The sequence below is a fragment of the Hibiscus syriacus genome, unplaced genomic scaffold (assembly GCF_006381635.1).
Source record: "Hibiscus syriacus cultivar Baekdansim isolate YM2019G1 unplaced genomic scaffold, ASM638163v2 tig00110187_pilon, whole genome shotgun sequence".
NCBI classification, from domain to species: Eukaryota; Viridiplantae; Streptophyta; class Magnoliopsida; order Malvales; family Malvaceae; genus Hibiscus; species Hibiscus syriacus.
Genome location: NW_024062618.1, coordinates 2,860,975 through 2,873,243, shown reverse-complemented (window position 1 = coordinate 2,873,243; position 12,269 = coordinate 2,860,975). Strand labels below are relative to the sequence as shown.

At 31.7% G+C, this 12,269-nt stretch overlaps 1 protein-coding gene across 2 annotated transcripts; it reads right to left on the bottom strand.

The window, feature by feature from the left end:
• Positions 1-9,854: 9,854 nt before the first annotated feature.
• On the bottom strand, positions 9,855-11,126 carry LOC120217752 (E3 ubiquitin-protein ligase BOI-like). Of its 2 annotated transcripts, none has more exons than XM_039214820.1 (3): positions 10,898-11,126; positions 10,491-10,818; positions 9,855-10,406 (listed from the first exon to the last, which is right to left on the bottom strand). In XM_039214820.1, exons 1-3 carry the CDS (start codon positions 10,951-10,953, stop codon positions 9,873-9,875), a joined length of 918 nt encoding a protein of 305 aa, XP_039070751.1. In that variant the 5' UTR covers positions 10,954-11,126; the 3' UTR covers positions 9,855-9,872. The 2 variants fall into 2 exon arrangements, with proteins under 2 accessions (XP_039070751.1, XP_039070752.1); XM_039214821.1 differs by having other exon boundaries at positions 10,491-10,815; positions 10,898-11,124.
• Between the last annotated feature and the right edge of the window lie 1,143 nt (positions 11,127-12,269).

The following is a 12,269-nucleotide window of genomic DNA, read 5'->3' as shown; positions in this document are numbered from 1 at the left end:
TACCCGAAAATATATAAATCAAAGGAGGCGTACATTGTCTAATACAACATAAGATAAAAAAAAATCGAAACAAACCAATTCAAAATACAAATCGCTTGAGCAAGTACGAGGGCAACCCTATTCGCAGTACGACAAACCAGCTCATTTATGGTAACTTAGGGGAAAGTTTGTATTTGACTAGGAATTCATGTTTGTATATTATTTGACATAATATTCAAAAGGTTTAAAGACTTCAAAATTCTTTTAACTATTTTGCAAAATCAATTAAATTATTATTATTTTGATTATAATTTTTATGATTCAAAGTACTCAATGGAATGGGGTGGGGGGAAATGAGGGTTTAATTGTTATTTTTTATTTTGAAAAGATTTAACAGCTTTTGGTACCCTCTATCCTATTAAAAATTAAATCAAGAATATAACTAGATTATTTGATATATAAGTTATATTTTTTATAATTATATCCTTAACTTTTTAAGAACATTTCACATTATGTTAAACAAATACAAAATTGTGAACATAGAATCTATAAAGAATAATATAGTGTTGAATGGGTCTTTGTAGTACTTAATATGGATTAGTTAATCAATAGATTAAATATTAGTATAATTTATCAAAAAAATAATATAATATTAAAAGAAATTAAATTAAATAATTGAAAACATTCATCATTAAGTGATAAGTACTTCCCTGGTTAGTTATCATTTTGTATTTTTTTGTTTTTGTTGTCCTCTCGGTTTTTCGGGGTTTTGTCTTGATTAATTCAGACATCTAACTTTGTCCTAATTACTTATCATTTTATACAATTTTTAATAAATAAATAAATAAATAAGATGATATTTATTATAGAGTATTAAATATATTTTTTTAAAATAAATGAAAATATTAATTTTTTAACAATTAAGGTCTAAAATTATAAATATTGAATAAGCTACCAATGAAGAATATGTTGGAGAGGAAAGCTATGGAATTCGCAAATGGATGATAAGGGATTTGCTATATTGGGCCAAGCTCCACCCAACCACAACGATGATTTCTCAATGACTTGGGTTCCCGTATTCACCTCCTTCAGCTCTATTTGTTAACCCCCTTCATCTCAACATGTAGCAGCAATGCCTTTATCAAAAGGCTTAAATAAAAACAAGTCCCTAAATTATGTCTTTTTTACTTTAAATCCCTAAATTATTTCTTGTTCAAAATAAGTCCTTAAACTTTTATATGTAACCATTTTAAGTCTCTTTATTTTCTAATTTAGAAAATTTTTTGGCCAATGAGATATTGATATGTCACACAAATTTATGTACTTATTTTAACTAAAAAAATAGTTTAGGGACTTAAAGCAAAAAATAGCATAGTTTAAGGATTTATTTTGACAAAAAATAGTTTAGGTACTTAAAGTGATTACATATAATAGTTTAAGGATTTTTTACCAAAAAATAGTTTAGGGATTTCAAACAAAAAAAGTATAGTTTAGAATTTCTTTTAGGAGAAAATAATCTCAGTGACCGAAAATGTCTTATAATATACGATTTTAACCAACTTTTTTTGGATTTGCCAAAATGACCAACAAAATCGCAACGCGAACTCCAACTTCGTAACTCAGTTTTCCATTTCGCGTTGCGATAGTCCAAAATCGCAACGCGATTTGCATATTCGCATTGCGATAGTCCAAAAGCGCAACGGTAAAGTGACTGGTGGTATTGCATTTGTTTCTTAAGAATTTTTTCTAAAAAGATAGTATCCGCGCTGACGTGTCAAAGACACGTATTACCACGACCACGACCCGACCCGAGACGGCGGCGGCGCGCGAGAGTCCCATTTGTTCTCTTTCACTCAACAAGGAAGTGGGAAATCCAAGCCTTAAATACTCATTCCCAATAGTGTTTCCAATACTATGTGGGATTGAGCATTACCAACACTTGTTTCCAATTCTTTTCTTGTTTCATTTTGGGATCCGATTCTGCCACTCATTTTGTTTGACAAATGGTAATGGAGAGGCAACCGAGTTGGCTTGGATCAGTTGAATCTAAACATTGGCTTGTTTTAGATTTGATTTGGTGTCAAATTGTTTTTTGTTAGAGTCTTAAGCTTCATGTGAATGGAAAAAGCAAACAGACTTAAGGTTTTGGAATGTGCTTTTTTGGAGCGTACTAGTTTGTTAAAAATATCAAGAAAATTACTCATATGATTGATTCATTTGCTTATACTTTCTTCTTGTTTTTTCCTTGACATCAAGATTCAATTTGGAGTTATTCTGTTTCGTGCTTGTTGTGGATCCTTTTACACAGGATATTCCACCTGCATAATCATTGTCTTCACATCCTGCAGGTTGTAACATTTAGTTTGATTCTGCATGTATAAATACTCCAAATAACAAGTTTGATTATGCGTCAAATAGCCATTGTTGCATGGTGAAGAGGTATGCATCAAATCTAAAACAAGCCAATGTTTAGATTCAACTGATCCAAGCCAACTCGGTTGCCTCTCCATTACCATTTGTCAAACAAAATGAGTAGCAGAATCGGATCCCAAAATGAAACAAAAAAAAATTGGAAACAAGTGTTGGTAATGCTCAATCCCACATAGTATTAGAAACACTATTGGGAATGGGTATTTAAGGCTTGGATTTCCCACTTCCTTGTTGAGTGAAAGAGAACAAGGGGGACTCTCGCGCGCCGCCGCCGCCGCCGTCATGGTCGTGGTCGTGGTCATACGTGTCTTCGACACGTCCGCGTTGATACTATCTTTTTAGAGAAAATTCTAAAGAAACAAATGCAATACCACCAGTCGCTTTACCGTTGCGATTTTGGACTATCGTAATGCGAATCTGCAAATCGCAACGCGAAATGGAAAACCGCGTTTCGATTTTGGACTATCGCAATGCGAATCTGCAAATTGCGTTGTGATTTGGACTATCACAATGCGAATTTGGAAAATTGCAACGCGAATTTGGAAACTGAGTTGCGAAGTTGGAGTTCGCATTGCGATTTTGTTGGTCATTTTGGCAAATCCAAAAAAAGTTGATTAAAATCGTATATTATAAGACATTTTCGGTTACTGAGGTTATTTTCTTTTTCTTTTAGTCTTCTCAAAACAAAGATAAAGGTGAAAGTCCACCTTAGTTCTCTTGTAATCTTTCTTTTAGACTCAACCTCTCTATTGTTTATCATCTCCTTCAACCTATAAAATAATTGTTTGAGGCTTTCCACTAACATGAAAAAGGGGTCAAGTTTACTAGAGGTTGTAATGCGTACCCACTTGGACAATACGAATGGACTAACCATTTATGATGAAAACGTAATCCTTGTACCCAAGATGAGTGTTAGGCTGATTTGCACTAAGCAGCCTTAAAAGTCCTCCATTAATGGAATTGAAAAGGACCAACAATCTTTTGAACATAAAGCACAAGGGAATTACTTTATTTTTTAGTGGGAGAATAGGATGTGTTCACCCATCTTTGCTAACACCTTAAAAAATGTCACTTTTTTTTATAGGTTCATCCTTATTGGGTTTTTTATTGATTCAACTATCAAATAATGACCTCTTAGCTTTACTTCCACTCCACTACCACCCCCAATCCAAAAAAAAAAAAATCACACCACCAAAATGTATACGCCTTTAAAATATTCCCAAATAAAGGCACATGCATTGTGGGAGGGTCATGATTCTAGATTGGTAGTGCTCATGCTCTCCCTTTTTATCTTTCTTTCTCTTACAACTTTGTTTTGGGAGTGGGACACCTTGTCATAAAGGGAAATTGTGTTGCAAGGGGAACAAAAGAAGCAAACATCAATTCTAAGGCCATGGACCAGCAATATATTTCACCCCAAAAAAAGTAGAAGAAAGGTCAAGATTCACAGCTAAGGTCCCACAGCTCTTAATTTGATCCATATTTCAGGTTAAATTTTGCGCTCTCCATCCCCTTCAATATCTTTACGCTAACCAATGATAAGGTGTTCTACATAGAACTTGGGTTGATGTTTGGTGCATGTTGTTGAAATTTGGGTCGTATTTAAGATTTTACATATATTATGGAGCCTGAGAATCAAACTGGTGCTAATTGAATCAGATAGTACGGAGGTCATGAAGATTTATAAGTGAACTTCTAATTCTCTTAAAGGGATCTCGAATGTAAAATCGATCCGTAATCTTCTGTAACGCGAGTGACAAGTGGAATTTCAACCCGTGTTGCATCAAGGAAATATAACGGTTGATACGTTAGCTCAGATAATTATTATGACACACCTTTCCATTTGTTTACACAATCGGGACCCATTCTATCCCTCTAAATTTTTCTTTGTCTTGGACTATGCCCCACTAATCAAAGATGAAAGGATTAGGGACCTCGGCAAGGGTCTAGACATTGGGGTCCTCTATTTTGTGTTAGATAATGGGATTTTAACACCGACAATATACCAATAGAAATAGAGATGGTGGGGGCCAATGTGTCATTTTCAATACTTCGTTTGATATCAAATGGTTGGCAAAACATGTGGGATGAACTAATAGGATATCTTGATAGCCTATTTTGTTACTTTCTTAATATGGCCATGTTGTCTAATGGATGAGTCTTTTTCTCCTTATGACAAAAGTTCCCAAAGCATCTCCCACACTCCAAACCCTTCATTCACTTTGATTCAATCAACGGGTCCTTTCACAAAAGCAATCAACTTCTAACTATTTATATGTTTGATCCGTCAATTTTATTCATTTCTTACAAGGACAACCCTTTTGGGAATATTAAAATTTTATTAATTTGTGATTAGGTACAAGTTAAGAAATGAAGCAAAGCAAAAGAAAATGACAAGATAGAATTTTGTATTCTTAGTTTAGTAGTTTATCTATATGTTGTGCACATTATGTCCTCAAACATGAATTTGTTCATTAAGTGAAAATAAATATCATCTTGTTGATTGCCTGACAGTTTAGCTATGAGCTTGTCTATAATGCATAAGATAACTTATATTAATTACTAATCTAAATAAGTTTATAAATTGTGGATTTGTCGTGAAATTTTTTTCATGTTAAGATTACTATGTTGTCTATAGAATTAATCTTAAATATATAATTATATATTAAATTCACTTGTGACATTATAAATGTATTTACCTTAGTATTCAATCATTCGTTTAGTCACTAAATTTCAAGATTAAAATAGAGGGCCAATTCGTAATCAAATTGACTTAGGTTTCCTCATGTTATTTTATTTACAGTTTAATTGCATGTATAAACTAGAAAACTAGGTTTTGCATGTTATTACTGAAATTTATTGTCAGAATTCAATTTAATCTTTAGGAATGTTTGCTTGTTTAATTGAAGGCTTAAATGATGTCCAAATGACCTAAAATTTTACATGTTGTATTAAAGTAATTCAATCATTCGTTTAGTCACTAAATTTCAAGATTAAAATAGAGGGCCAATTCGTAATCAAATTGACTTAGGTTTCCTCATGTTATTTTATTTACAGTTTAATTGCATGTATAAACTAGAAAACTAGGTTTTGCATGTTATTACTGAAATTTATTGTCAGAATTCAATTTAATCTTTAGGAATGTTTGCTTGTTTAATTGAAGGCTTAAATGATGTCCAAATGACCTAAAATTTTACATGTTGTATTAAAGTAACCTTAATTACATATCGGTAAATTTAAATTATGTTTTGAGCATGTTTAATGTTGTCGTATGAAAAGACGAAAAAACTCCTATGTTATAATCGACTTCTATGAAACTTAAATGAATATTCTTGCAATCGATATGCTATGTTTGGTGTGAACTTTTGTTGTTTGTTGTATGGCGTATGATTATTGGTTGCAAGCATGTTCAAATAGAAAAAGAATAGTGATTTGTTATGGATCACTTAGACGACTAATGTGACACTTTATATTCGAGCCGGATCTCTCCGATCAGGTATTGGGTCTTATCTATTTTTTTTTCTATGAAGGTGTTTTTAATTATTACTTTTTGATTAAGTAGTAATAATATATTTTCAAAGTAAACGCCAGGATTAAAACTTATATGTAAGATAATTATAAACATTAGTTATAACTCGACCAATTAATGAATTTTAAAGTATTTTTAATTATTTAATCAATAATGTATAGCAATAAGATTCTGCGAAAGTGGTTAGTATCAAGGATATTGTTATCTGGAATAAGTCGTTATCAAAACACCGAGCATGATTTAAGTTAATTAAATTAATCAAAATCCTTATTTGCTCAAATTTTAGGTAAGAGTTTAATGGAAGATAAATTAAACAAGAAACGCGAAAGCGAAGCCAGCTCGAAATTAAATATGAACGGACCCAACAAAATTTGTTTTAAGAAAAATAAATCTCCATTGTTCAAGAAACGTTGCTTTCATCAATTAAATAAACTGATGTGCTTTTTATATTTTAAAAAACAAAGATGGTTAAGTAAATTAATATATAAAAAATTAAGTAGAGATTTTAAAACATAAAAATCAATAAAATATGCAACACCTGGCAAGATTTAATAAATTAAAAATATTTTTTTATAAAGTACTAAATCAATTCAACCATGAAACCTTCTAAAAAGTATTAAATTCGTTTTTTATGGAAAAGTACTAAATTCTTAAATATCATTATTTAATTATGGTTTTATAAACTCATTTGTGACATTTAACGAGGTGCAACTTTTAATTAAAGCAAGATAATGATGATTTCACCTCAATATAATTTTGTATAGTATTCTTGGGATCTAATGCAAGTCCAACAAAGCTATTTGCTTGTCATGCGAGATTTCCAAATTAGTGTTATTTTAGGCCGACAAGTTGATAAACAATTGGATTAATTAAAAATGAAATTAAAAAAGTATCATTATTTAAAAAATAAACTTACACGTTGTAAAACTAAATATTATAAATTTTTTATTAGATTTATATATAAAAATATTCAAATTGTTGAAGTGAAAAAAAATTAAATAGATCGTTGAGGGTTCACCCTTTCTAATTTAGACAGAGAGTCACAGTTGTTGATTGCATACGATCGTTGACCAGAGTCGAGATCCTCTATTTTTATGAGGAAGAAAATGAGAATAATAGGCGAAGAATGAAGCATTAGCATTTGTTTTTGTCCTTAGAAAAATTGCAGCTGCTTTTTGTATTAATATGTATCCATTAATAGAACACATTATAAGAGAGAGAAAATATAGAAAAGAAATTAATTTGAGCCTTAAAAAATAAATATACGTGGGTGTGAGAGAGAGATGTTGCAACTTATGAAAGGAAGTAGCCAAAAACAGTTTAAAAGGATAATGAATTGAATTAGCTGATCAAACTTTTATGATTAAAGCAGTTGGTGGGTTATGTCGTGACCAAAATTGAACTCTTCAAATCGTTTCCAACTTATCATAAAATATTTCATTGAGTTTTGTCATTGAAAACCAAATATATGTTAAAGAAATTATATAATTTGATGTCACCTACGTTTTCGAATAAGAAGTTTATTATTAGTTGGGAGGTCAGATTAAGGGTCAATTAAGCACCAAGTGTGATGTGTCTGCAAATGAAATTGAGCAATTAATTAGTTCCAATGTATTTGACATTGAATAATATAAAGGGCAATTGGAGTAGCTTAAACATATCTCATTTTACTAACCTCTTCCATGTGTTTATATGAATAAACTAATTAATTCTTCACGTACAAAACCTGCCAATTTTACTAAACCTGCTCAAATTTATTCCCTTTCGTACATGTTGAAGTTTTGTAGTGGTGGGCCGGTGGCAACTTAATTGCTACGTACACCCCATTAAACAAAGGGGAAATCAGTTGGGAAGTTTATAATTGATGACCAACAAGTTGAACCTAGATTTTAAATGGTATCATGTTAGAAAAATGATCATCCAGCTCAGTTGGTAGAGCACAAGGCTTTTAATATTGGGGTCGTGGGATTGAGTCTCACGGAAGGCATTTCATAATTCGGAGGTCTCCTACGAAAGCTGCTCTTAACCTAGCGTTGAGGGCAACCTACTATCCTACCTCCCCCTTACCCCATATTACATATGGGAATAAGGGTCAGCTAATTTATATTAGAAAAATGATGTTAACATTTAATTAATGGTAAAGTACACAAATAATTCTTAGATTATAAGATGATATTTTATAAAATTCCTCAATTATTAATTTGGTTCTTAATGTCCTTAGATTTTAGTTAATAAAAGGTTAACTCTCTAAAATAAGCATATATTTTACTTTAAAATGAAACGTTGAAAATAAAAATACTAAAATAAAAAAAAATAAATATCAAAATCGAACAAAAGTTAAAAATCTCTTTATCCTTAAATAAAAAAATAAAAAATAAAATAATTATTTTAATAAAAATATTATAATCTAATTCTGACAACATACCATTTCAAACCTATGACAACTCCCTTCAACCATGTTTTCCATTCATTTAAGATTATATTGAATTTTATTTAACGAGGAAGTGGATTGAACAACATAACACGTCGGGATCCCAATTCATGTGGATCCTTCCATGATTCTGAGTCAGAACTCTTAAGAAAACAAAACAAAAGTGCTCCAGATTCTGCAATATCTTCTTCTTTATCTGATTTTTGTCGGCTTTGCACCCTCCTACATTTTCCATCTCTCTGCCAAAAACCAACAGGAAGAAAGAGAGAAAGGGCAAAGCATGATGTTTGAATTGGGTCATGCTCACGCCAGCTCTGGCTCTCCAGTCATCACTATAGTCTTGCACGTCCTCGGCCCTCGCCTTGTTTAGGGGGCTTTTGGGTTCACCCCCCTTGGACGCTTCCATTCTATGTAATAATGGACCACCTTTTTTATTGTCAATGTTTCATTTACTTACATCTATGTTGGAAACATAAACAAACCAATTGATTTATTCATATAATTATAATGGATTTATGGTGCAACATGTACATCAACTTCTATTTTGGTTTTAATATGGTAAAGTTTGTGTTTTATTTTATATACTTTAAAGTTGTACAAGATGATGTTTAAATCATATGACATTTTTAGGAAGATCTCGAAGAACCAAATCATCTTTCTTAGATAATATGTAGTGTGAAAATTGACCTTATGAATATATTAAGTCAGAAGACGGTATATTTCTTCAACTTCTTAAAGATGATAAATAATTTAAACCCTTTTCCTCATATCATGTTTATAGTATCTTAATTGAGAAAATAATTTTAGTTTCATATGAATCAGTCTTTTTCTACCACATTATTTAAGGGAAATTGCCACATAATAAATATTTTTTAATTTTGGGTTGTGTAAAGTTACACATTGACGGTGGGGCTAGTACTTGAAAATAAATTATCAGTGTCTCTTTCAAAACTGACATATCCGCCCGTCCATCCCACTTGCCTCCTCTCATTTTAATGCACACAAAACAAGTTTCTATTTTTCTCGCCCTCCAATTGTATCTGTAATCCCTATTTATTTTCTGATCAGTTTTGATTTAAAAATATAATAAATTAAAGGTATAGTGATGAAACTACATTAATTGACAAATCAATAACACGTTTCCAACACTCAATATAATAGATTGACAAATTTGTACCTTATCTTTCTTGCTCCAACTTTTGGTAAATATTTTAAATTTTTTTATATTTGAATTTAAAAATAATATTCGAATTTAAAACCTCTAAAATAATGATGGGTAAAAGAATGTATTGGAATTTAAACAATATCTTGAACAGTTAAGATATGACATTAAACTTTGAATTCTAAAATCATGAATGAAAAAATTAAATTATAAATATTATCTTATAATAAATATAATTTCAAATATAAATTATTAAATGAAAAAAAAATATTGATTAAATTTTCTTTGCTTCACTATTAACTATAAGGAAAGGGGGAAAAAAGAAGAGGAAAGAAAGTTTATCACGACATGTTAACATGCAGACTGGCATTGGCAACAGAGAGACAAACAGGGCAAGTGCCTGCGATAGTGGACCCACACATTGTACATAGACATAGATGTCTGCATGGCAGCAACAGTACACTTGACTCTTTCTCCCCACACTTTCTGCACTTATGGTCCCCATTCCCAACAACCACCGCCTTATCCTCCGCCGCCATCACCACAACCTTTCGCCATCCGTTGTCGCAGCTGCCACAGCTAGACTCCGCGTCATCTTCCAACGCCGCACCTCCCATGTGTGCCAGGACTTGTTCTAAATTGCTGCGTAGGGAATTGGCCGTCGCTTCGTTCGTTTGTGCCAAGTCTCTCCACAGCTGGTTCTCTACGTACAGGCTTTTAACCCTTTCTTGAAGAACCCAGTTTAGTTTCCCGATTCTTTGTATCTCTTCGTCTTTCTCCCTCAGTTTCTTCATCACCCCTTCTTGGATTGCTGTAATCAACATTCTTGACTGGCTCTTTCTTCTCTCTTCAAGCTCCATCCTCACTTTTTCCGTCTGTAATTCATCCAAAAAAAAGTTCAATAAATTCCATGTTAACTGTAATAAGAAAAAGTTGTTTTTTTTCTTCAAGGAACTTACATGATCAGAAATAAAACAGTCAATATCTTGTTGTTGTTGTTGGATCTGGGAGAAGACATCAGAAAGTTTGTTCTTTTGAGGGATCGAGTATGAATCGAAGCCATTGTTGAAGGAATCTCTAGACCTTTTTCTTGGAGATGAAACTGGGATATTCATGTTGAAAGTAAGACCACTATCGGCTTTGTTGATTGAAGTTTTGGCTGAGATATTTGGATCACAGACGAGGGATTGATATAATGGTTGCATTGAATCAACCAGAGGAACACAAGAATCCATCTGGGTATTGTATAGATTGCCCATCCCTTGATTTGTTTTGATAAAATCTCTGCTACAAAAAAAGGAACTAAATCAAGTTAAAGAAGAAAAAGAAAAAGAAAGAAAACCCATGTTGAAGAAGAAGCACCCACCTGTTGGCGATTAACCGAGGAGGCAAAATATCCATACGCCGAGCTTCAACTGCCATTGGCTTTGCTTTTGCTTTGCTTTGCTTTGATGTATTCTTCTTCGAGTTTGCTATATATATATATATATATATATGGGTTTATTTGGTTCTTAATGGAAAGAGAAAGTTTAGAATAAGAACAAGAGATAAGAGAGAGGGAATCTAATAGTTATTTATCGTACACAAAATTTGTTTGGAACTTTGTAAAACATGGAGTGGCTGATGTATATATACACCACACTTCCACATGCTTTTTATTCCTCTTTTTTTAAGGGAAAAAGATAAAAGAAAGTTTGCATTTTGAGCGTGAAAGTTGATATCAAAGATGTTTTTTTTAGGTTATGGATTTAAAAAAATTATAAAATTTTCCGAGTGAAATACTGAATCAATGTACATATCATATGAATGGATGGTTTTCTTCTTGCATTCGAAACGGGTCAAATCTGTCGGACCCATACCGGGGCTTTAATTTCATTTGAATTTCTTGTTCATTTGTAAATCTTTTCCCGTGAAGGTAGAAAATGCAACTTCACTTAGACAACTGATTTCATGAAAGGCTAAAACATGCATGGATGGCATTTGGATGGGTGCTTTTGATACTTGCACAACGTTCTCTCTTCGCTTTCCATTCAGACTTTGACTAAACCTCATCTTTTCATTCATCTTTGATACTAGACCAGTATGGTAGTTCTCTTTATCATATAATGTTCTCTTTTGGATAGATTTATGTTTTGATTTTTGAAACGATTAATGGAAAATAAATATGATCAAACAAAAAAATTATATGAAAATTCAGAAAAGAAAAATTACAGACAGACGAGAATAATATTTTACTATGTCAAGAAAATACAAGATATATTACATTTGTTACATCTCAAAACTCTCGCACCCTATCGTCAGACCTCACACTTATATCACTGTTTTGATTATAACTTTATGATCTGGTCAAAAAAGAAATTGGGTCATAACTCTATGTAATTATTTAAATTCAAATAATTTGAATATTTCATTTTGTTCACACCTGTGAGTGCACAACCAACCCCAAATAAATTTAATTTGCACCCCTCGCCCGTGTGCAAGAGAGAGCATCATGACTTGCACATTCACTAACTAATAATTGGTTCTAATTTATAAACATCTTCTAAACTTATATATATATATATATATTCCATTTAGTGCGAGGTATAAAATACTGATGTTTTTTTCCAATGTTGTTTATTTTGAACATCAATTTCTTATTCATCATTTTAATAATTTCAACATATTATGTACGGTTTTAAAAGTATGATTGAGTAGATTATAAAATCATAGTTTTATTATTCAAAACTCTAATTTTA

What these genes read in the sequence shown, in the direction of transcription:
- LOC120217752 (XM_039214820.1), bottom strand. Translation starts at nt 10,953, where the DNA reads ATGGCAGTTGAAGCTCGGCGTATGGATATTTTGCCTCCTCGGTTAATC. An exon ending in CCTCGGTTAATCGCCAACAG is followed by an intron (nt 10,819 to 10,897) that starts GTGGGTGCTTCT and finishes CTTTTTTTGTAG; the next exon opens with CAGAGATTTTATCAAAACAA. An exon ending in ACTGTTTTATTTCTGATCAT is followed by an intron (nt 10,407 to 10,490) that starts GTAAGTTCCTTG and finishes GATGAATTACAG; the next exon opens with ACGGAAAAAGTGAGGATGGA.